The sequence below is a fragment of the Pelmatolapia mariae genome, linkage group LG4, assembly GCF_036321145.2.
Source record: "Pelmatolapia mariae isolate MD_Pm_ZW linkage group LG4, Pm_UMD_F_2, whole genome shotgun sequence".
Lineage (NCBI taxonomy): Eukaryota > Metazoa > Chordata > Actinopteri > Cichliformes > Cichlidae > Pelmatolapia > Pelmatolapia mariae.
Genome location: NC_086230.1, coordinates 27877294 through 27902608, shown reverse-complemented (window position 1 = coordinate 27902608; position 25315 = coordinate 27877294). Strand labels below are relative to the sequence as shown.

General features: G+C 41.1%; 1 protein-coding gene across 5 annotated transcripts in view; it reads right to left on the bottom strand.

Annotated features, from left to right (window-relative positions):
* Window positions 1-23021, bottom strand: part of cdk12 (cyclin dependent kinase 12) — a 49838-nt gene extending 26817 nt beyond the window's left edge. For 2 of the 5 annotated variants that reach the window (XR_010093821.1, XR_010093822.1), the window contains exons 1-15: window positions 20268-23021; window positions 18747-19442; window positions 18087-18266; window positions 17854-17993; window positions 17583-17753; window positions 15904-16093; window positions 15125-15181; window positions 14761-14862; window positions 13686-13763; window positions 13487-13603; window positions 13268-13399; window positions 12852-13075; window positions 12259-12678; window positions 10087-10614; window positions 6991-7087 (exon numbers count right to left, since the gene is read on the bottom strand). Coding sequence is in view for 3 of the 5 variants with exons in the window: in XM_063472262.1 (XP_063328332.1) it covers window positions 10202-10614; window positions 12259-12678; window positions 12852-13075; window positions 13268-13399; window positions 13487-13603; window positions 13686-13763; window positions 14761-14862; window positions 15125-15181; window positions 15904-16093; window positions 17583-17753; window positions 17854-17993; window positions 18087-18266; window positions 18747-19442; window positions 20268-21436 (4089 nt within the window). In the remaining 2 variants the exon portion in view is untranslated. Of the gene's footprint in view, window positions 1-6990; window positions 7088-8987; window positions 10615-12258; window positions 12679-12851; window positions 13076-13267; window positions 13400-13486; window positions 13604-13685; window positions 13764-14760; window positions 14863-15124; window positions 15182-15903; window positions 16094-17582; window positions 17754-17853; window positions 17994-18086; window positions 18267-18746; window positions 19443-20267 lie in introns of those variants that run through there. The other 3 variants (XM_063472262.1, XM_063472265.1, XM_063472264.1) reach the window with 3 other exon arrangements.
* Window positions 23022-25315: the final 2294 nt, after the last annotated feature.

Sequence of the window (25315 nt, the reverse complement as noted above, 5' to 3'; positions counted from 1 at the left end):
AAGCAAGTGTGTGACACTGTGTGAATCTCGATGCCACCTCCTACACCTCTCACCCTCCTACAACGCAGCCCACAACAGATCTCTGTCGGGTAAAATCAGTACAAGCAGCTCACGACGTATTTATTCATGGTATTATCAATCATCCTTAGAATTGGGAGTCATCCTAAGTTATGTTATTCTGTGCTGAAGCAAAGAAACATTTGTAAATGCACATACTTTCTCCAGATTTGACACAAATTAGGAGAATTATATACTCATTTACTTGTAACTTTTTTTGGCCTTGCGTTTCTATGCCTTCCGTACATTAATTTATAGCTTCACACTTAATTTGAAATTCTAGTGTTTTGTCTAAACTGTGATCAACAAATGGTTGCTCTGTTTTGTTTGCCAGTGATGTCACTGTCAAATTCTTACAATAACTCTGTGCCTGCGAAACCGATGTTGTTTAACGAATGGGCTGTCGTAGCATTGAGGCCTTTTCTGGTATTCATAGTAAACAGACATATGCAAGGCCGCCCACCGCTCCACCTTATCTAAATTTGATATCTCAGAAGGGCCTTTCACACTTGTCGGAAAACATAAACACACCACGAGCGGCTGCGTGCACATAGAACCTGCACTGTCATTAATTTCAGAGATGGAGGGAGGTCAGCGTACCAGACGGTGTTTGTGTGTCTGTGTGCAAGCATGTGTGCAAGCTCGCATGGTATTGGATGTGTGTGTCATACGTATGTGAGCGTGCACGTCGAGTGGGGGGATGGAAACACGCATGTGCACACACACATACACACACCGGTGTTGACAGGTGGCTGTGGTAAAGAGGTGGTCCCTGAGCTGGGGTCTGCCTGTCTCTGGCTGAGAGAGAGAGGAATAAAAAGCTCCCAGCAGCTGTCGCCCTAATTCCTCTAACACGGTGCTTGTGCTCTGATTAGAAAACAGATCTGGCCTCTAATTTACTCCTGACACCAACTAATGCTCTATATCTCAATTGCTCCGTCCCCGCTTGCCACTGGCCTGCCTGGCTGGACACACACACCTAGTGACTCAGAAAGCTAAAGTATAAGAGCGTACAGCGGGACACAAAACAACCAGATGAGCGTGACTAGCAATCCACTGAGTCCTCATTGACATATGATGACTGCAATCCAGATGTGACATTGCATTGCTCTTCTCCTCAATCAGAAAAGCCAGGTCTGAGTAGTCAAGTGTGTTTCAGGACAGTCTGCACTGCCAAATTTTTGCATGTAGAGCAATTTGCAACAGAAAGTGAAGATTCAAATGAAATTTACTAACTTGAATTTACAGAAAAAATTAGCTTTGAAATTAAGAGATGACTAAAAATGTTATATACGTGCAGTGATTCCTCACTGTGTCGAAATAAAGCTATGTCTTCTTGGGGCCCTCATCAGAGGCTACACAAGTATGCAGGTTGAGAGCAGCTTGACCTTAAACTTATTTTATTATCGGGGGTTTTTTTCTATTTTATTAATCTTAAAGGCCAGAAGATGAAAAATTATTGAGTGCCGCTTCCTCGCATTTCAGCTTGACCTCTTGTTTTTAATTACAACTGCTACTAAAATATGGCACCAAACCCATACAACAGAAGGCAAAAACAGAGTGACGAGGTTGTCAGATTTATGTCCGAGCATGCCTGGAATCCAAAATATGTCAGAAGTATTTCATGTTGGGAAAACAGAAAATTACTGCTGGAGAATACTGTCTTTATTCGGTAGCCAAATGCACATTTTTCACCTGACGTTTAGCCTTCTTTATGGTTCCACAAGAGATAAATTATTGCTTAATAAAATATTTTTTTGGTCTTTTGGTCTTTTGCTTATTTTTGGTGAGATACAGAAGAGATTATAATATTTTAGTTCTTTTTTTTCAAGTGTCTTATTGTTTTTTCCTGTTAGATATTAGCTTAAATCTTGTAAGGAGAACTTAAAGTTAATTGAAAAATAGACCTATTCATCTATTTTATGAAAAAAAAAGGGTATAAGACGAAGAAAAATAAAGAAGAAATAAAAAGCCTATATTTTTCGACTGTGGGGCTGACTGCGTGACAGAATATAAAGTGATGTTCAGTGCAGCCTGTTTTTATGCCAACAACGGAGGACAGGCTGGCTGGGTGTCTGGGTGTCATGACGGGGTTGGCCCAGCAGGGGGCAGAGGTGTGATGCAGGGAGTAGGAGGTGACAGCTCAGTGTCACACTGCACACAGGGTGTCACCTCAGCAGGCTGGGAGAGAGAAAGAGAGAGATGAGAAAAGGAGAGGGAGAAAGTGGACAGGGAGACAAAAAGGTGAGAGCTCTATCTCAATCTGTGTGTATGTTCTTGTTTAGCTATCTTAGTGAGGACTGCTTTGAGTTTCAGACCATTGGTGCGAGGGCACTTTCGCATCTTCACATTTTTACACCACTTCAAAGATCTATTTGATTTTAGTGTCAAGGTTAAGCTTTAGTTCATGTTAAGGTTAAACACTTAGAGCGATTAAGGTTTAAGGTAGGAGGCTAGGGACCTTTTTAAAAAAATATCTTTTTATAATCTTTAAAAGCCAGCTAAGTTTTTTTTCTGTTCTTGAGTATACCAGAAATTGGCGTTATGGTGACTTAATTGTATTGATACCTTATTACTGGTATGTTTTATGTCGGCCAACAAATTATTAGTTCAGCAGACTCCGGGGTAACCTTGGCCACAAAGATGGAGCAGGCTAGTTTGGTAGCGTAATGGTGAAAAAATATATATAAAGCTTCCAAGCAAATCTAGATTAAAAAGAAACTAATGAAAAGGATTATAGTCTAGACCAGAACATGGATTATTATCTTCGTGTTTTTTTTTCTCAGAGCATGCATGTTTATGTAATTACACGCACTCCCAGAAGGAAGAGGCAAAGTTAATTTTTACATGTTTTTAACATGAGAATTTGTCATAAAAACTGTGTTAAAAGCCAAAAAAAAAAACTAAAACTAAAATCACACAGTGGCTTTTAGATTTTTATTCTGAAGCCTCAACTTCCATCATCTTCTTGGGGTTCTTTTTAGGGTCATAAACACTGGTTGGTTGGTTGGTAAGCAAGGTGTATCATCTACATGAGAACGTCTTAGAGAAAATAAAGCCAATTAAAATACTAGAATTTCTCTCACTAATATTTTAATGAGTGGGATTCTAGTAATTCTAGTAATATTTTAAACTTTGAACACAGCAAACTATAATATTGGTCAGATATCTGCATTAAAAATATTCCAAAAGAAAACACCTCCATCAACATGACACAGCCAGTGGCCTAGTGAGTGTGACGGTCATTGGGCCACACCCTTAGTCATGTATAACTTTAAGCATTAAAATTATTAACAGTCAGTCAGTTATAAATGATCACAAAGGGGAAAATTAGCTACAGGGACCATTATTTATTTATTTACTTTTTACCAGGATGCAAATGTGTTTATTTCTGCTGTAAATGCAGGCATTATGGGGAGTGACTCGCTTTTAGAGCCGGCCTCAAGTGGCAATTTCATGAACTGCAGTTTTTGGCTCTTCATACTGTATTCCTAGAGCGAAATGCCTAGTCAAAATTGAATTTAAATTTATTCGGTTCTTTTATTTTAATAAGGACATAACTTCAGAGATAAAAGATACTGTAAAAGAAATTTTTTTTTATATCAGGTCACTTTAAAAATGCTTTTCTTATTTAAAAAATCAAGCTTTGTAATAGGCTACCACAAGGTTAGGTTTCTTTGTGTAGGTGGCTCTGTATATGGTGTGTGTGCTGTGTGTGTGTGTGTTTTTATTTCCTCTTTCTTCTCTCTCTGTCCCTACTATCTGTCTCCAGAGACTCACTTGGCATCTCTCCCTACTTTTAATTCTTGCTCCACAAACTGCTGCTGTCTGCACACAAGCTGGCAGTACACACACACACACACACACACACACACACACACACTTTCTTGGTTTAAGAATAACTCCCCAACCCACAAAAAAGAGAGATGCCCATGCAGTCATGGTTTAGATGCAACACACACATTTGTCTTTTACATCACTGTCATCTGAAATATTGGAGGGGGACTCACAAACACATACAAGGGGCATTAATCACACAGCACAAGTTGAATCCAAAGTGATAAACACAAATACACATCCAGTGATGAAAGACAGAGATGCTTACAGTCTCTCAGGAAATACACAGTCATTCCCAGATACGCACACACTTCACCACCGACAGTAACACACACACAGGCGGCATCCTTGTTACTGAGAATACAAATCCAGTTTGAAAGAAAACACACACGATAAGCCCTTAAAACATCAACGCGAGTCGAGAAAGTAAAAGGATATGAACATTCCAAACTTATTTGACTATTATGATCCCTGTTTGCTGCTCCTTTACTTTTAAACTCGGCTTTATTAACACAGCTGTCAGCGATGCTCGCACAGCCGCTCACATGCATTCAAGTTCTCGAGCAAAACATACACTCACTGACAGGCAGACAACACAAACTTCAAAAGCAAGAAATTAATAAATTAAAGGAAAGCCTGATAAGGATGAATAAATAACAAGAAGAGAGAGAAAGGGAAACAAAACAGGAAGGAAAGATAGAGTTTCTATAAGAGAGGAAGCAGAAAAGGAGTTGCGGTGATTTTGGAAGGAGGCTGGAGGTGTAGACAGAGAGAGGCAGATTCTGTCACACACTTCCAATTTTAACTGGCATGCAGCAATCCAGCCGCAAAGATAAAACACACACACACACACACACACTCCACAGATATATATACCCTACGTGTGCAATTGTGCGTGTGCTGCAGGTGGAAAGTGCCTGCAAGACACAGCGTGTGGCAGAGTGACTCGCTTGTCTTTTGCGTTTCCTACACTCCGAGTCCTTTTTTTAATTATTTGGAGAAGGGTGTGAGTGTGAACGCAAATATGCAAATGAAACGGTTATTATTGCATTGCTCATCAAGCAGCGCGGAGCAGACATTAATAGGCTGATGAATATGCATGTGAATTTGTTAATTAAGTTAATTATTCTGCTGAAAATGCATTCGTCTTCCAAGGACATCTTCCCCAGGATTCCAACCTGCTCCACTCATTAGTCATGCGATATTTTACACTGGGCGCTGGGACAAGAGGTAGGGAAGGGAGGGGCAGTAGGGGCCACCGGGGTTGATATGTATACAATATAAGGGCATCGTGGGTTTCAAGTCCACTGAAGAACAGTACTAAAGGCTTCAGAAATAGATATAATGGAGACTAATCATTCAGCAGCTCTTCAGAACTGAAGGGTCAGTGAAAGAGACAAAAGCACTGCAACCACAGCTACAGTGGGGCGTGCACGCTCCTACTGGCCAGACGTTCGCTCCATCTCTGCTTTTCTCTTTCCTCTCCAGTAATTCCCCCTGTTCGCTGCTTTTCCTCTAATTGCTTATTAAAACCCTCTTAAATGAACTTTTTGTGCCAACTTTCCAACACATTAATTAATTGTTGTAGCCAATTAAGTGTCGCTGCGCAAATGAGCTTCAGCACAAATGGTCCTGCAGGGCCCGTCCCCCCCAACTCCACACCCACCCACCCCCCCACCCCCCCTCGCACCCCCACCACCCTCCTCCTTTTCCTCTTCCACCATCCTCACCGACTGCTTTCCCAGCAGCCCCTCTGCCCTTAAAGAGGCAGCATCAACACAGACTCATGGAGAGAGACAATAATGTTGCCTAGCTCATGAAGCGCTTTGAATAGAATTGGTAATGAGATGTTGAGACCTTGGAAAAATACTTTTGCAAAAGTGCAGCGTCACGCAGAGAGGGTGAAGTGTCTTTGGCTAACGGGGAGTTCACTGCGATAAGGTCAGGGAAAGATTTTTAAAAGTCAGCATCATACGCCTGTGAGGGTATTGATTATTGTTAGAGCAAATCATTTAGAATTTGGCCCAATCATTCCAGATTATTTTCATTTTATGACCTGGCAGCAGTGACTTAATATAAAAGCATCACACATCTGTATCATCTGGCTGATCCAAAAAGCCCTCCTAAAAAAGCCCTCTTTGGTTGGCCTCACTGCTGTTCAACAATCAAAAAATAATGAGTGTGTGTGTGTGTGTGTGTGTGTGAGTGTGAGTGTGTGAGTGAGAGTGAGAGAGAGAGAGAGAGAGAGAGAGAGAGGGAGTGCACTTTCCTCACAAAACTATAAACTGAGAAGAAATGGAGATGGTGTTATGGCATCAATAAAGCATGCTGTTGCAGCAGTAAAGCATATATCACTGCTGGGATAAAGTCAATCAATTTTTGAAATATCACATAAATAAAGATGTAGCCATAAACGAAATGGCTGACATTAAATTCTGCTTGATAGAAGACAAAGAAGGATATGATGAAGATAGCACAATTTGCTCACGACCCGAGATGCTTTCAAAATTCAATTCAATTTTCCCCATTTGGCGACAATATGTTGGTGGGGAGTTAGGTTTACATTTCCAGTCAAGAAAACACTACTACTTATATGCAATTTCTGTCTTATATTAACTATTTTTTCTTAATCACACTTTGTGTAGTGTGTGCCTTAGATGAGCAACTGGGGGAGTCCCTGCCTCCCTTCACTGAGTTTACACATAGTCACTGATCAAACAGCCTCGGTCATCAGACTCGACATCAAACTGTAGCACGGCTCAGAGATACGACAGCAGCCCAGATTTACACTCCACAAACGAGATGCCACGCAGACCCGCATTAATGCATGTTCTCATAGCTGTGTGCACGCAAGTAGAATAGATGGGTATTTGGATACTTTACATGATAATTATAAATCTAGATAAAATCTAGAAATGTATCACAGCATATAAGATATAATGACTGATTTACAAATTGGTCCAGAATCGTTAGTTTTGTTGTGTTTCTGAAAGGCCCACATGAAAATATCTAAATGTGTGAAATATCCCTCACTGTTTGACTGACGTAATCGTTTGCTTAAAGTGAAACATTAAAATGCAGCTTTAAATGGCTTACTTTGCTCCTGCTCAGCAGTTGCCCTCTTTGCCTGCCCGTGAATCTCATCTTCTGTCGTCTCACTTCACTTTCTTCTTTTTCTTGCATCCTGATTTTGCTGCCAAATTAAAATGTACAAGTTGAGACACATTGAGGTGCCAGGCGTTTAAGATTTTTTAGATTGCTACAATGTTCCCTGCAGGAGCCAGAAAAATGCTAATGAATATTTTGACTGAGAAAGTTTCAGCTTGAAAACTAAAACAGGTCACTTCACTCAGAGTTTCAACAAAAGGAAATAAACTCTAAGAACTGTCATTTTGCTTTTTTTCATACTTCTAACAGCTGATCTGCATTTATTCAGAAGGATCGACATTCCTACTAGTACTCTTGTTATTTTAGCTTTAAGCAGATGTGCAATGTGATGGCTGCTAATTGTCTAAGGGTTTCAATTTTGACACAGTGGAGACAGGGTGTCTAATTGATCAGATTATGTTTAAAATAAACTAGATTCTAAATAATATATCAATCAGCTCACACAAGGCTGAGAAAATTAAGCCCAGCAGTGACAGAAAAAAAGAAAAAGAAAAAAAAAATCACATTTCATGAATATAATTTGGCGTGAACTGACTGAAATATACTGTCAGTCAATTCACTGCTTGTCTGGAAGTCCACCAAAATCCCTGCAGCTGACAGTGAAGTGCCGGCATCCAAAATGGAGGCTCCATTTTGAGCACCACCGTCGCCTGTCTCTGCCATCGCGAGTACGTGCTTCAGACTGGCAGCATGGCACATTTATGGGCATTCCCCATAAGGTGCCTTTCTGATTGATGGCACAGCCTCATGCACCTCCCTCTCATCACTCCTCAGTCCTGATTTATTCGTCTAGTCTCTGTGACTTGGCACTGGCATTGCCCACTACTTCTCCTGTGGAAACTCCCTGCGGGCACATTCACTATTATTTGGAGTCCCGGTGGGCAAAGGCATCAGACAGAAACATGCACGCACACACAGCACCGTCTCATCTCACTCACACTGGGCCTGTGCTAGAGGGCAGGTGAGCCTCCCACTGCCTCCACTCTGAAAGGATCTCTCACCCAGAGGGCTCAGCTGCTTGGTGGGCCAGAGGGGTAAGCGGCTCTGTAAGCCTGCCAAGTGAGGAACTGGTCTGGGGTATGCATGAAGCCAATCCAGCACGCGCAAAAACTCACACGTGCACAAACACACAGGCAGTCTGCATAAACCTTGCATACTTCTCTCGTTGCCAATCTACATTTTATGAGCCTGTCAGGATCTCCATAAAGAGATCAACCCTAGTAGTGAAGGAATCAATATACATAAATACGCTTTCAGCATAGGGAGCCCTACGAATATGTTTTGTGTGCATTATAGCTACTCGCTTTTTTTGTTTGGTTGGTTGTTTTTTTGCTCATTATGATGAAACTATAAAAATATTTCTATAAAATATTCTCAAGCTATGCTAAACCAGAGCTATGACCAAACCTAAACACTGATTCCCTTCAGCAATGATAGTGAACAGATTATGGCATGTTTGCTAAAAGGGAAAAAGGACAAAAGAACATAGGAAGATGGCACATTACAAATAAGGGTGAAATATTTGGGCCATTTTCGTGAACCTGTCTAACACACTGGAATGCACATGCTCCAAAATCTCAGTTTGGTAAATCCTTTACATGGAATTACGCATATTTTCTTGTTTACTTATTAAATTATTTGTTTGTATCTTTAAGTTGTGGTTTGTGAGATAAATATCATTCCTTTAAAACATACGTTTTTAAATCAAAACAGTGGTTGGAATTTACCTACCACAAGATCAGATTAATAATTATAGCCCGGTACGCAACTTGCTTCACATTGCAGTTCTTGAGTTTCAGTCTTCCGAGAAACCTGACTGTGTGGACTTCCTGTAAACTGAGTGGCAGTTTGCGTTGATGCCTACCATCTAGTGGCCGCTTTACACAGAAACATCCAGAAACGGCAGAAGAGACAGTTCATCTGGTCGCATAACTTCCTTTAATAAACTGAACCAAGAAAAAAAAAGAAAAAAAAACACATTACAAAATGTTTCTTTTTACAGACACATGAAACCATTTTTCCTTCCTTTCTTTTTCCAAAGCAAAAAATGGAAACAAAACAATGGACCATTTTTAGGCATGTTATCATTTTCTTTATGTAAAAAATAACTACACAAAAAAATGAGGGGGAAAAACAAAAAAAGCTTTTGTTGGCAGGTAGGTGAGGAGCAGACGAATGCAAGGAGGCTTTCAAAGCCTACTAGGAGAATCTGGAAAAATGTGTTTCTGTATGTTTCTAGCTTTGCATTCATTTAGCAGAAGAGTATGTGCATTATGGAGCAGTTCATCAAAATGCAGTTTATTCCATGTTTGAGACAGGAACATGAGCACTACAGGCTTGTTACGACACAAAGATCTGCTGTATGTAAAGAAGCGATACCTTAAAGTGAGCAGAGTTAGAGTTTTAGGTGATGACAGAGTGCGTCATCCAAGTAACCTGTACACCGGTGCCATTCAAAGCAGAAACTTAGCCCACATTTTCACAAGATCATTCAAGGGTCGCCGGGGTCAGAGTGGAGGCACAAAGCTGAGAACAGGGGAGCTCGAATATGAACAGAAGAAGTCACATCTTCTGAGGTCATTTCCTCAAATGTACCCTTATGTAACAATTAACTTCAACAAGTCTATCAGACTGTCAGGGTGGAGGATAATTACTTCATTCTCCAAAACACTGGTAATCCTGTTAGAAGGGGGCACTGCTGTGCACATGACAATCATTTGTTCTAGGGCAAAAAAAGATATTATAGTTGTTTTCAAAGTTGCTTGTCAGCAGTGTAACACTCAATTTGGAAGCTACACTTCATTCGACACCAGACCCTTCAGTGTAGAGGAGAGAGAAAGGGTTTGCAGATGGAGAGTATCCATAACCGCTGAAAGTCAGACTAACCTGCTGAGATACTCCCACCATAACACCACATGACAGCTCATTCTGCAGGCAGAGATATTCATGACCACTTCTAAAAATACTCCAGATCTCTTTCATTCAGGCATTCATAATCAAAACCTTTGATCCAACTTTCACTACCTGCACAGGGTCCAGTGAGTCATACTCTGTAGGTGTCCCTCTGCATTTCCCTATAGGCCAGGATTGCTGGACCAGTCCCACGATACCCAGGTTGATCTCGACGGGGGACTGAGGGTCAGCGGGCAGCTCCATGGGAAAAGCGGAGGTCCTGGTCTTTGGGAAACTGTGCTGCAGTGGTAGGAGCAGCAGTCGCTAGTCCTGCTGGGGCTTCAGCTGCAGCTGAAGGTTTAGGTGGAGAGCTTGCAACCCATGGCGGAGGGCACTGTCTGTGGGCAAGAGCATCCACAGTAGGAGGAGGATCGTTGCTGTGCTGTGAGGCACCACATTCCGAGTCCTGCTGAGAGATGAGCTGGAGCAAGGCAGCTGCTACAGCAGGGCTGATATCCTGGCTGGGTTGCGTTTCTGGCGCAGCCTGCTGGGAGTTTCCAACAGTTGATGGAGGTGGACCTGGTGGAGAGGGTGGACGTTGCTCAACAGTTGAAGGCCCCTGGTTGGCCCCAAGCTTTTTTCTTTTTGTCACTGCACCATCTGAAGGGTCCAAACAGAACAGAACACAGCACATTAGACGTAATCTTATATGACATAATTAAGTTAAACCTACATACTAGCTACACACCCACTAATAAGCTTTCTTTTTCCTCTTATACTCCCAACCTGCATTTAAAGACAGTAATACTGCATTTCAAATGAGCCTGTCACGGAGTTACACAACGTTGACATTCCTACCTTCACCACAAGAGGGAGGGCAGAGCACTTTAAGTGAATCAGCACACTAACTAACTACAAATAGGGAACCGTGCTGCAGTGGTAGGAGCAATCTTACAACAGTCTGTGTTTTTGGAATCAAATAACTTTGTGAACCTAGTGTAGATGCTATACAATATCACTAAAATCAATTAGACAAAAAAAAGGTTTTTTTTTTTTTTTTTTACATCTGCCACATGAAACACATAACCATTTACCTATTCAAGTGAATGGTTATAGGTAGGTAAAAATAAAATAAGTTTTTTCTATTTTTAAATAACTAGTCATTACCATTTAGATGTTTATTAAACAGAGGAACATTAATGTCTTTGAATGCACTACCTAATAACAGATTAACACTTGCACAACAGATGCAGGCCCACACTTCCAACCCCCCCCCCCCCAAAAAAAAAATCACAGAAAAAATGTGGGAACTAGGTGGGAAAACAATACAAGGGGCATGTGCAGTTGGATGAACAGAAAAGGTGAATTAAGCAGGAGAATTTCAAGTACTTTCAAAGGGCGGGTAAGACTACTAAAGCAGCACTGTCTATTCTTTCGAATCTACTGCAGTGCAAGGTGGACCAGGCATGTAAGGTTTTCAAATGCTTTTAAAGGTTCACCATTCAGTGTCAGCAGCATAATCAGTGTTATTCCAATTCCTAATCACATTTTAAGAAAAACGTGACCCAGAGTGAACAGTTAACAAAAAAAAAGTGACAAAAACCAAGGTTAAAAGAAACACATGCAGGTGACATCTAAAGATTCAAAACATTTATTTTCACTTGATAATTTATTAGACTTTCTTCATAAAAAGGCTGACATTACAGACTGTTTAAAGCAACATCGCTCTCTGTGAAGAATCCATGACACCTGCTTTATAATGAAAATGAAGTGAGGAAGAAAAACCACATGTGGAAATGGGACAGAGAGAAACAAAGACTGTGATAAAGAAACAAGATAGAGGGAAAATTGAGGGAACATCACAGTGTGAGCCTTTTTACTCAAATGAATAACACTGTACTTTCTTCTGGTTTATTGAGTACACCAGTGATGAACCAGTGATGAACCAGTGATATCCGTGTGCAACAAACCTTTACCTGGTTATCAGGGTCACAGGACAGCAAACGCTGAAAAGACAATTTGCCAGGGTTTTCTTTTGCACATTTTTTAATAGTACAGGTGTTTATAGGGGAAGATGTTGAATGTGTGTCACTCGTATGTCATGAATAAAAGAAGGGGCGGGTGTAATATCGGTCTAATAGCCCTATTTGCAAATTTTATTAAGTATCCTAAAATCAAAGTAATTTGATACAGTATATAGTCAGCTTCTGTTTGTTCCTTGCCTGGCTCTTTCCACTCTTATGATTTCCAACTGACCCTGGTACCTTTTCTGTTTCACACACTATAGGCTAAACCCAGACTTGCCCTTGCAATCAGTAGTAGAAGCGGACGAACCGCGCGTTAGTGCCTCCTCTGACTGAACGCCATTACTTTCATCGCCTTGCTCCTCGGTTTGTGGCTTTATAATTTGGCCCAAAAGGAGAGCCAGTAGCTTGGCCTGGTCTTCCTGGCTGAGTGGCGGATCTCCAGATGTCGGTGAGATCTCTTGGGGTTCAGGAGGCGGCTCTGGGGGCTGAGACCTGGAAGCTGCCTGGGTCTGGTCCTCTGGTGCCCCCTGGTGGTCAGAGGCCTCACTAACAGCAGACAACAACTGGCTGAGAGTCTCTGGATTGGGGAGGTTGAGGAGCTGAGCAACCTGGGGCAAGCCGTCTGCCTGTCCCTGGAGAAGGTTTAGCAGCACTGCCAGCTCTGTCTGATTCAACTGCTCTGCAGCCGATGCCAGGCCTAAACACACACATGCAACTAGAATTCAGTGCCAGTCTAATAAAGACATAACAATCAAATACATTTAAAATTAAATAAATAAATTCTTATATAATGGTTTTTTTTTCACAATACAGAAACTTTTTTGAAAAAACAAAAAATGTGTTCCTGGTTAAATACTTAGTATCTGTTACCTGACAACTCACTCTCTATGTTGGTTGTGGAGGGTGGTTTCCCTGGAGGAGGTGGTGGAGCTCCAGTGGGGCTGTTTGGGGGACGAGGGTTCTCTCCGCTGGAGGTTCCTGTCACATCTTTACGGGGCACTTTGGGCACAGGCACATCCTCGACGACCCCGCTCTGACGTGCACGTCTTCTCTTCTTGCTCCACAACTCGTGACAGTCTTGATGATGAGGAAGGCTAAAAAAGAAAAAAGAAATCGTACAAATTTAAAATATAAATTTTAATAACCAAATAAAACAACATAAATAAAGAAAATGCCCTAAATAGGCAATAATTGTATTCTGATACAGATAATGTCCTAGTGTTATTTTTCACGTGCTGAATCCAATACTGTCATTGTGTTAACCATCACTAGAACCAGCTACTAACTCTGGTGGTGGCATCCTATTGGGCTCCACATCATGCAGGAAGTCACTGAAGAGAGCTTGCTCCGATGTGCAACGGCGTGCAGGGTCAAGGGTCAGCATTCGGTCCAGTAAGTCCAGGGCAGGAGTAGGTAAACTATGTTGAGGAGAAGAAATATTACTCCTCTAGAACCAGACAGAGCTGATCACAGCTGCCTTAGGTAAGTGTACTTTGAGTACATACTGTGCAAACTCCTCCCGTAGTCGCCGTCTGTACTGCTTCTTGGGTTTCATTGTGTTGAACAATGGAAGTTTAATGACATCAGGCCAAACGGCCGGACAGGGACTCCCACACAGTCGGCTGAGACAAAAGAAAGGGTTAATAATCTTGATAATTCAATCAGAAATTATTACTTGAAAGTTATTTGTGGCAGGCAGTCTACCTGATCAACTCTAGTTGCAGAAGTTCCTGGTTAGCCTGGAAGATGGGCTTCTTGGTAAAGAGCTCTCCAAGAATACACCTGAGCCACAACAAGTAAGAAAAGGTATTGCATGTATATAATGTAAAGTTTAAAACAGCTTTTAAAAACTACTTAAAGAGTAATGGTCTGGCAAAATCTTGGTCAAATAGGCCTGTGAAATGTTATGAATGTAGGCCCTTTTATTCCAACAAGGTAAAGCTCCTAAAGTATTCACAAGGAAAGACTCTCTCAGACTGTAGATAAGATTGTTTAAGATTTGTATGACAAAGGTGAAAGTTTTGTGAATGTTTATAACCAAGTGTGATGATTTGAATTTCATATGGTAATACCTTCAGGCTTGCTGCAAAATAAGACAAATTATTTCCATAAAATGCTATAAAACAATTGAAGATTAAGGAATATGACACACATCTAAAGAGAAATTTGCCTATTAGTCACCAAACGTAAATAGTACATTGTAAAGATTTTATCAAAATGTTCCCAACACATCTGCTTACACTGCAGAAATAAATACTTAAATACATCTACCAACAACCATTAAGAAAAAAGTTAACTACCAGACAACGGACAGGTAAAATGTGTGAGATTAGACACTGCTGTAATATAATAATAATTAAAAAAAGACTACAGCAGCTGTCCAAATGATCTGCATAAACCATTTTTGAAGAAATTGAGTGAAAATGGCTTGTGATGAAGGACAAAGCAAGGAAAACACAAGTCTAGCACAAATATGCCACTTTAGAGTAGTTTGTGGGTTGAGCCAAGGTGAATGGGAAAATAGGACTATTTTGGTACAGTGAACCCTGATGGGTGGGAAGCTTTAACCTGCAATTATGCACCCTAGGCAACTCAGGGGTGTTATGTGGCTAACCTGAAGCAAAGCCCCCCCGCCCCACACACACAAAATTTGTCCTAATCTACATAAAAACAACAGTGTAATCTGTTGTTCCCAATTATTCATCTCACAATAAATCATACACTTGAAGACCACGTGATTTGACAGACAGAAGTACTAAGATAACTGTTTTGTACTCACCCACAACTCCAAACATCAATGGCTGGAGAATATCTCTCCTCTCCCAGCAGAAGCTCAGGGGGACGATACCATAGTGTGATTACTTTATTAGTGTATGGCCGGCTAGGAGCAAGGAAAGAGAGATGAGATGGGAGTCAGCAGTCATACCAGACACATGTCCCCCAGTGACAAATCAGAATCATTTTAGCTCCAAGTAACTGTATTATTTCTGAGACACAGCCCCATCTTGTGGACAGACATTGTAAATTAAAAAAATAATAATAATAAAATAAACGCGCTTTCATTCAGCAACTTAAACACTATAATGTCTATAATCACTAAATGGAATTAAGCAGATCAGGTATATACAACCATCTCCTCTTACCTTTCCTCTGAGTTGTAAAGACGAGCCAAACCAAAGTCAGCCAGTTTGATCTGACCTCTGCACAAATAAGCACAGATAACATTAAAAAAAACAATACCAAAAAGCATTGCCAACTACTGAATCTTAGTGTATCTAATCCTAAAACACAACTCAACAAAGTGTCTTCACTGTAAAAATCAACTGATACTGTAAAATACACACTGCTCTTAAAGAAACAACAAATATTATTGGTCAAATTTGGCAGCGCTCAGGTGCAAATGATCCACTTCTAATGTCTATTTGAAGTCAGCTGTTCAGTAGCAGGGCAATAACTTCATGCAGTGTTGGTTTTTAAATCCTCCACTTCCCAGAAAAACACACATTTTCTTAATTCTTAATAGCTCATTTAAGCTCAGTTTCATGCACCTTGGTTGCACATTGGATGTTCAACTGTACTAAGCAACCATCTGTGGGAAGTTGCTATACTCCACTAAGGTTATTTGAAGCATCCAATTAATTTAGTTACTTTGTAATTAGCTTTCATGCTGACACACTTTTGAACCCTTTCTGCCTAACAAATTATAGCAATCGTTTAATAGTATTTAAGGAACGCGGATACATTTAAAGGTGTGATTTCTTAGTGTTTGTTTACATGGGTGAATAAGAAAAAAAAAGTAGATAAAACTTAAAATTCACATGTCACTAGTTAGTACTGAAAAACCTGTGACTAGGAACAGCCTAGCTGCTACTGCATTTTACTGCAATTGTCTGCACGCAGGAAACAACAATACTTTACTCACTTGTTATTTAGCAGTATGTTGGAGCATTTGATGTCTCTGTGCAGGAAGTTGTTTTTGTGGCAGTAGTCCAGGCCCTCCATCAGCTGACGCATGAAGCTGCGGATGTGCTCATGGGAGAACTGGACCAGGCCTGACTCCAGCAGGCCCATCAGATCATGGTCCATGTACTCAAACACCAGGTAAAAAGCTCCTAAAAACACAAAGATGTATTCAGATGTCTTAAACAAAAATACATGCACACACATATGTCTGTGGGTTCACATAAGTGGACATGTGGAAAACGGTTAATAGGTATTCAGGTAAATTTAACCATGCTTCTTTAAAAGTGAAGTTACTGAACTGAAATGTGCGCAACTGCATTGCCAGCTATTTAACATTCACACAGCCCAGAAAACTCTAGCAGCACACTTCTCTCTGGATTGAAACATTAAAGAACTGTTCAAGTTAACAGTGACTACAGAGAACGCAACCAGATGTGGTCATTCTATCAGTTCTAGTTTTTCAGTTTTTATTTCTTTTGCTTTAAATTATGTTTTATGTTAACAATTTCAAATGTCACAAACACTTTATTTTCACAATAGTAGCAGTTTCTCTTCCACTTATACAATTCAGTGTTGCAGAGAGGCTGGGTACACCCTGGATAGGTCCCCAGCCGGTCGCAGGGCCAACACAGACAGAGACAGACAATAATTCACACTCACATTCACACCAATTAACCTAGCCCCACTAAGTGAAGGTAGAGAACCAAGAGAGAACCCAAACGCAACCATAAATATATAAGTTGTCATAGAAACAACACTAAATAATGTGCTTTTCTATAAGAAAAAAAAAAAGAGTGTATTCTATGAGCGTCACCTTTTCTTATAATTTTCTGCTCTCATTTTTGTGTGTCATTATCTGCTGGTCAAGGTATGTGTATGCACGTTTTCAGACATGTTGCAGCTTCAGGTCTGACTCCGTCAGTGCTGTCACAGCTGCTAAAACATATTTCAGTGACAAACAGAAGTGCTGCACATCCGGTTTCATATAGTGTGCCCACCATTACTTTCCTGGAATATGCCTGTAGTCTACCAATTAGGTGGAATCTACACACCATTTAAATGGCTTCTAGGGGTTCAGTTGTTCAATGTTCATGATATGTGTCTACCAGCATAGCCCTATAACTATTTATACTCTTGGTTAAACTGCCCTCAGCTAGTTTACAACCAGTTTACTAAAACTAAAGGCATCGTGCACCAGTAATCATAAAACCACTTTTCTCGCGCTACCATTTGCAAGGATGACTACAGCAAACTTAAGCTGTCTGTAGGTTATCTCATACATTGAATGACATACTCAATTCAAGCAGTGAAAATCGTGCATATACCTACCTCGACCACATGAATGATAAAAACGCAGTGCAATTCTAGATAAGAAGTAAAAATGTATTGCTAAACTCATTAATAAATAAGTTTAGCTATACAATACAAGTGATTACTGCCATCTCTGTGACATCATTTAATTAATTAAACTAAAAACAAGATCCATTGGAGAATTTCTTTTTAAGGGGATGCCTTCTCCCACCTGCAACATTTTCCCCTTGCATTTAAAACAAACACTCCCCCGCTAACTTATCATCACTTCTTACCTACTTATACCCCACATGAAAGAAAACAGCAAGTTTTTTTTGCCCCCCTTACCTTTATCCTTTTTAAAGTCAAGTGCATCCTGCTTGTCAGTGACAATTTCCTTCATGTTGACAACACTACGGTGTTTGAGCTGCCGCAAGATCTTAATCTCTCTGATGGCTGTGATGGGGAAGCCCTCTTTTTCATTGTCCAAACGCACTTTCTTCAAAGCCACCAGTTCACCTAGCATATTTGGAGAACACACATGGATTTTAGAGAGCCACTCTTTTTATTTTTATCTTTTTTTTTAAGGAAAACATAGTAGTAAATGGATTTCACTTACCAGTGTCTTTGTCCTTGGCCTTGTACACTTGGCCATAGGTGCCTTCCCCTATGATGCCAATTATATCAAATTTATCTACACACCGTTTGCCCCAGTCACTTTGGGTATGTTTGCGCTCACCATATCGCGGGCAACAAATCCTGGAAAGCACAAACAAGAAAAGCAGCTAAGACGTCATGTGTGATTAATGAAAGGAAAACTTTAAGTGGGTGAGTATAAAAGTGAATGCTGACTTTGGTCTCTTCTTAAGGGCTGTCTGGGGTAAGAGAGGAGGCTGGCGGACAGGTAACTGTGGGGGTGAAGAGTCCCCTCCAAGCAAGGTGGGCGGTAAAGGCAGATCAATAATAGAAGGGCGGTTGCGACCTTCTTTGTCCTTTCTTGATGGCCTCTGGGGAGGAGTGGATTTCTTTGGGCTGATAGAGCAAGATTTAAAAAAAAAAAGTTTAAGACAAAACCAGGAACACATTTTATGCACCGTTTTCATGTCGATGTAACAACTAACACACATATTCAGATTAAAACTAGTTACAATAAGGTGTACATACCACGATTTAAAAAAAGGAACATTTAAGTTCACTTTCATCTAACAGTGTGCCATTTTTGGTTTTTGTAGGATGGTAATTGACATATTTAAAACACCAAAGTGCAAACATAGCATTTATTCATAAAAAGTTTTCATATCAAGTTATGTCTTGAAATTACTTAATTTTTGTTAAAATGACTCATGAAAAACAAAATGGGATGTCTTGAATGGTGTGTTCAAGACATCCCGATGTACATACAAATCACTGACAAATGACAGTATAAGTCCAAGTATAACAGCTGTAACCTCATACAACAGATTAATAGGCACTAAGCTTATTGAGCAGTGTGCCTGTTGAGGGATTCCTCACCTGTCCTGAGCATTTCCCAGCAGTGCAGGTGGAAGAGGCAGGGGAGGAAGAGTCGAAGTCTTGTGGAGTGGGGTCTGACGGACAGGGCTGCGAGCAGGAACCGTCGCTGGCGATTTAGCCTGTGATACGGTTGTGGGTGTAGGAGGCTGAATGTTTGTTTCTGCCTGAGGTGGTGGTGGAACCTGTGTGGCTGGATTGGGTGGCGCTGGAGAAGAAGGCTGTGGAGGAGGTGGCGGCGGTGCAGGAGAGTTGTTTGAAGAGGAAGTTAGAGTTGCAGTCATCGGCTCATCAGCATTGGGAACATCATGGGATAACTGCTGGGTTGGTGGGGGCTGAGGTTCTGATGCTGCTACTGCTGTTGCACCTTTTTCTGGCTGTAGAGCTTCAGCTTTAGCAGGCCGTGAGGATGAGGAGCTTGACGTTTTTTGAGCTGTCGGAAGTGGAGAGGCGCCACCACTAGCACGAGCAGCCGCCTCAGCAGCCAGGCGTTCCTTCTTCCTGCGACTCAACTCTGCACCTAAGCTGGAATTGAGGGGCAGACGTGACGAAGGAGGGGAGCGGCTAGCTGGCCGGCTACTGTGGGAAATGCTCCCTGCTCCAGCAGAGGAGGTGTGCCTCTTACCGCGGGAACGAGAGGAGGAGCGGTGAGAAGAAGAGTAGTGCAGAGGGGAGCGACTCCTGGAGCGGCCCGAGCGTCTAAAATAAAAAGCACATTTTTAAGATCATTTATAGATTAAGACAGAGAATTAGAGGCAAATGAAATGCATGATATAACTGAGACAGACTGCTGATCCATGGCTAAATAACATCTCTAGATCATATTATAATGAAAGCAAAACCATGTGGGACAAGTAAAACTAAAACTACTGATGCTTTCAAACATGGCCAATTGGATCTATTCTTGTTGTCTAAAGCAATATACTGGGCTAATTAATTAAGAACATTATTTAGTTTCAAAAACATTTCATTGCTACATAATGGTGAAATTTTGAAAACGATATTACACATCAAATAAAAATCTGTTACCTTCTCTATAAAAGAATGTGAGGCTCTCCTAAAACTAAGTACCGGGTTTCATTAATGTCTTTTTCTGAAATCAGTGGCAAGTATGGACTCTATAGCTCAAATGTAATTATGAACACAAATACTTATGGTCACAGAGCCAGGTTGTAGTGCCCTAAGCTTCTGTTTTTGAATTGAAATGACAGCTTAAGGCAAACCCTGTTTTCAACTACAGGTATTGCCTATCTCCATCCTGTATTTTTCTCACTCTCAAGCTTTTGTCTGTTATGTATGGTAAATTTCAACTAAAATGCAGAAATCAATTAGCTGGAGTGAAAAGCCCTCTCCAAGTTCAACATATTTGTCTAATCTCAAACTTAAAATGCATGTAAAGTAGGATCATAAAAGATGAAGGTTCTGGAAATATGCAAAACCTCTATGAAAGGTGGCTTGATAAATAAATGTCTCTAGAACATAATCCCCAAAAGATTTAAAGGGTGACCTACAGCATATACTCACCGAGACATGGGGCTTGTACTGGAGGACCTGCGGTTACCATAGGGGCTCGTGGAGCGTCTCCTAGAGTAAGGGCTGCTGTCCCTCTCAAAGCTGGAGGACCTGTGTCTGCTGCCGTAGGGGCTGTCTGACCTCTGCCTGCTACGGCGAGACACATCACCATAGGGACTCGGGCTTTGCTGGGCCGCCCTCCGTCTAGAGTAGCTGTCATCCCCCTGATGTCCATACCCACTGCCCAGTGGACTCTCACTACCGGCCCCTCTTCTGGGACTCGGCGACAATGCAGAGCTGGTGCCCTTTCTCCGTGGGCTACCCCTACTTGAAGACTTCCCCTTCGGGCTTGACTTGTGGCTCTTGGAGGACTTGCGATGGCTTCTATCTGTCCGGCTCCTCTGGGAGGAGCTGCGGCTGGCCTCCCCACGGCCTTCTCTCCGCTGTTGCCTGTCTTTGCGAGACTTCCCTGAGCGGCTGCTCTCCTTGCTGCGAGATGAGGATGTGGAAGAAGTAGTGCTACCTACACTGGCTGCAGGCGGTGCCTGGGAGGAGAGCATCAGCTCCCCACGTTTGGAGTCCCCTTCTGACGGCACCTGGCGTTTAGATGAGGAGCCTAACGAGGCCTCCTTCTCCTTGCCCTTTCCAGAAGTCACTTTCTCGCGATCTTTACTGCTCTTTTTCTTGTACCCACGTTCTCCATTTCCAGAGTCTCTAACTTTGTTAGTGTCCTTGGACTTTTTTCGTGGGTGTCTGTGCCCCCTGCTCTCTCTATTACCTTCTTCTTCGCCAATATCCCTATTGTAGTCTGGTGAGGGCTCCAGTCGATTTCCCCCCCTCTCAAAAGGCCTGGAGGACGGTGGGTCCGAGAATGTGTCCGAGTCGGAGCTAATATCGTCGTACTCCACTAGAGGCTTCACCGTGTTGACACCAGGAGGCGCCGTATCGCCGAGGGTAAAATCGTCAGGTGCCGCCAAGGATTCCCGATTATGTTTTGTTGATTTATGCCGTTTGCGTTTTAAAGAAGAGGAGGACATTGAAGTTTTTAACTGCACCTTGCCGTCCTTGCTCATCATGTCTCCCGCAGAGGTATGAGTCGGGCCCTGGGTCTGGTGTGGCACACCACCGATGCTAGATTCCGGCTTCCTCTTGGTCCCATGGTGTCGGTCCGACCCAGGCATCCCTCACGTCGGCGTCGGTGCCTCTTCTGCGACTTGGCCTCGGTGATCCAGGCAATTCATTCACAGGAGACCAGTAGCAACTCCAAATGTCAAAACAAGTCTTACTAAGCGAAATCAGGACAGGAAAATACAAAAATAAACACACCAGGCCGCTTACGTCCACTTCTCCTCAATGCCAATTCATTCCATTGAGATCGCCAGCATATTTCGCCAAAGCAGATAAATGCCAAGTTGGTTTTCCAGTGCTGCGAAGTTTGTACTTTCAGTTAGTCAGCGAATGAAAAAGACTCCAACCAAACATCTGATCATTGTGGTGTCGTCTCCGTCTTAGTTTAGCTAGCACAGCTAGCTAAAGCTCAGCAGCTAGCGAGCTGACTCCTAAAAAAGAAAAAAAAGTCCCTTTGTGAAAGCTGTCCTTGTCCGGTGCCAAGTTAAGTAAAGGTGTTTTTAATTCCACAGAATACGGTCTTAGCATTCAGAAACAAGCAAATGCCTTCATTTAAAGACGCTCGTTTCTCCAACAAAATGAAAACTTGACCCGGTTGGTACTGATTACATGTTCCCTTTAATGTAAGTTTTATCCCCTATAAATTCAATATTGATAAGAAATTATAATATTTTCGTGTGCAGTAGATGTTCCAGTTTATTATCAATGGCTCTGGAAATCAACCAGGCCTATATTTAGGGCGATGCTAGTGGATTTAATATCATCCACAGCCCTAGCTCAAGGAGACTACAAACGCCATTATGGCTCCTGTAACTAGCAACTTCTGCGCACAGCCGATTGAACCGGAAGACGGAGCACTGGCAATCTTGACTGTATCCGAGCAACTTCCTATCACCGCAAAGATCCCACCCACCGTCCTCATGGCGACACGACAGAGACGTAAAATGAAGAGATGTGTATTAATTTGCAAAAGTACGTTTTTACAAACTTTCGAAGTTTCAGATAACACATTTAAATCAACACACATGTTAGATGTCAGGCTCATGATGAGTTGTTAAATGTTGAGCTTGTTGGAACAGAAAAGGAAGACCCTGGGGCAAAGCCAATAGAGCAAAGTCTTATTATCAACAGGCAGCAGGCAACTGCCTCTGGGTCCTGAAAGCTTCAACATATTTAACCTACTACTAAGGTTCATTAACTTACATGGTAAGGTCTTTTTAATAAGTTCTGCTTCACAAGATAAGCATGAGGTCCAGCCTTAGGTGGGTGTCTTTCAAAATGTAGTAGTCTTTTATCATGTTACCCCAGCGAAATCTGTGTTTAAGTAATGCTCTAGTAGGAAAAAAAGCAAAGAGAAGATCTTGCAAAGTGTTTAGGAGAAATCAACCAAGGCATGACTTTATGTTGGGCTTGTCTCCGTACTAGTACTTTACATATCAGCAGATGGATCAGCATCCTGCGTATTGGTAAGATAAATAGAAATCTACATGTCTTAAACAATACAACAAACAGACAATGGTCACTTGGAAGGCAGTGAATGAACTAAAGCTGCCATGAAAGAAAAACAGCATATGTTCTTGCCCTGTGACTGACATATGTCAGTTTGCCTGTGGGTATCTGTGGTTTAGGATTTTCAGGTTTACGTGTACACAGAATAGTTTTAAATAGAGAGTTGTACTTTATCGTACTGAAAAAAATAAAGTAGTTATCACAAATCACAGTTTCACTTAAAGTATATGATATGAAATGGATAATTAAGCAGAGATATTTCAGATTTTTTAAGGACACTGCTATATTTAAGTGCATTTACACACACACACTTAACTTACAAAAACACACTGACATGTCTGCTGGTTGAAATTGAGGCCTGGATCTTTAAGAAACACACAAATAAGGAATTTCTGGGTCAAAACTTTTCTGTCTTTCTGGTAAAAATACAAACTCTTTCAAGCTACAGACACACACACACAAAGACACAGTTCTTGTTGTTGTTCCCTCTGGTGTCTCTTTGTCCCCCGATGACCTCCCTTTCTTCACTCTATTTGTTGCACTTGCTCATAGTCCTGCTACTGGAGGAGTGTTAAAACTAAAATTAATGCAAAAGTACGACTGTGAGAGCTTTTTTGGGAAAATCATACTTTTGGCATATGTCCTCAAAATGATTGAATAATGAATATTTAGTTCTTTATCTAAAAATAAAATAAAATAATGAATGTGAGAAGTATTCAACAGTGATTAGGTTTGTTTTTTTTTTAGCTTGCGGTGCAGCCAGTGTGAAGGCACCCTAGCTGCTTCATTTAGATCCAACTAAAGTCCGTTAACTACTACTACCGATAATATACCGATTATCTTACATGTAAATCTTGCTAAACTTTAAAGTTAACCCCAATGTTTTCATCCTGAACTTTTCATGAAAGTCGCACATCTTTTTTTTTGACAGCAGGTACCTATTTATACACTTGTGATTTGTACTTCACAGAGCAAGTTTTGGGTGATAATTTTGTAATATAATGTGATAATACAAAAACAAACCCTTTAAAAGACTAGTAAAATTGGGTATATAAACATATTTTATATTACTTTTCATTCATATACTTGGAATTCATTTATGTGAACTCACTATTTCTTTTCTAGTCTTCCTTAATATTCAGAGCTTTATGTATCTGACATCTCTATTGTCAAACTGTTTTTTTAATGCCACACTTCAGAAAACCTTCAACATTTTTCCCTGGTAACAACACACCGTTTGAGAACTACTCCATTAACATAACAAGCATCTCTCTTTGGACCAGAGAAAATCAAGAAAATGCCTGGAAAAGGTTGAACCCCCGACCTTATTTCTGTGAGAAAATAGTACTATCATCTGCATCTTTATGTCACTGATATACAAGACCTAGACAGAATAAACCTAGTCGGGTATTTAATGCCTTACCTGTAATTGAAATAGGAAACCAGGTAGCTCCCACAAATCACATATTAACAGTATTAAAACATTGAGGTCCAATGAACAGTACTAGAGGGCACATTTGTTTGGATTATTCCTTTAGGGATAAAATTGTCTTCTACAGTACACCTCTTTCTGAGTGTGTATTTTTGTAGCTTAACACATTTGCATATACACTCATAAGTGATTTTATTAGGTACACTTTGCCAGTACTGAGACACTTGCCTTCAGAACTGCCTTAATTATTTATGGCACAGATGCAATAAGATCCTGAAAACATTTTGATCCATATTGACATCATAGCATCACACAGTTGCTACAAATTTGTCATCTGCACACCCATGATATACATCATTATACATCACATCCCAAAGAGGCTCTATTGGATTGAGATCTGTTGATTCTAGGAGCTGTTAGAATACAGTGAACTCACTGTCATTTAAGGAAACCAGTTATTTGAGCTCTGCAACATGGCATGTTATCCTGCTGGAAGCAGCCATCAGAATATCCAAAGATCCAAATGTTGCAAGACATCAGACCAGGTAATATTTTTCCAAGGTTTGATGTATTGTGCATTCATGATTGCTCTTCATAGATTGGTTGTGATGAGTGGTTATTTGAGTGGCTGTTGCCTTTCACACAGCTTGAAGCAGTCTGGCCACTCTCCTCTGACCTCTGACATCAACAAGCCATTTTCACCCAGAGAACTGCTGCTCACTGGATATTTTTCCTCTTTATTTTGGACCATTCCCTGTAAACCCTAGAAACAGTTGTGTGGGAAAATCCCTGTAGATCAGCAGTTTCTAAAATACTCACACCAGACTGTCTGGCACCAACAACTGAGTTACATTCAAAATCACTTAAATAACTTTTTCTTCTCCATTCTGATGATAAATTTGCACTTCAACAAGTCTACTTGACAATTTCTAGCAGCTTAAATGCATTGAGTTGTTGCAATTGGTTGATTAAAGCTGCATTAAAGAGCAGT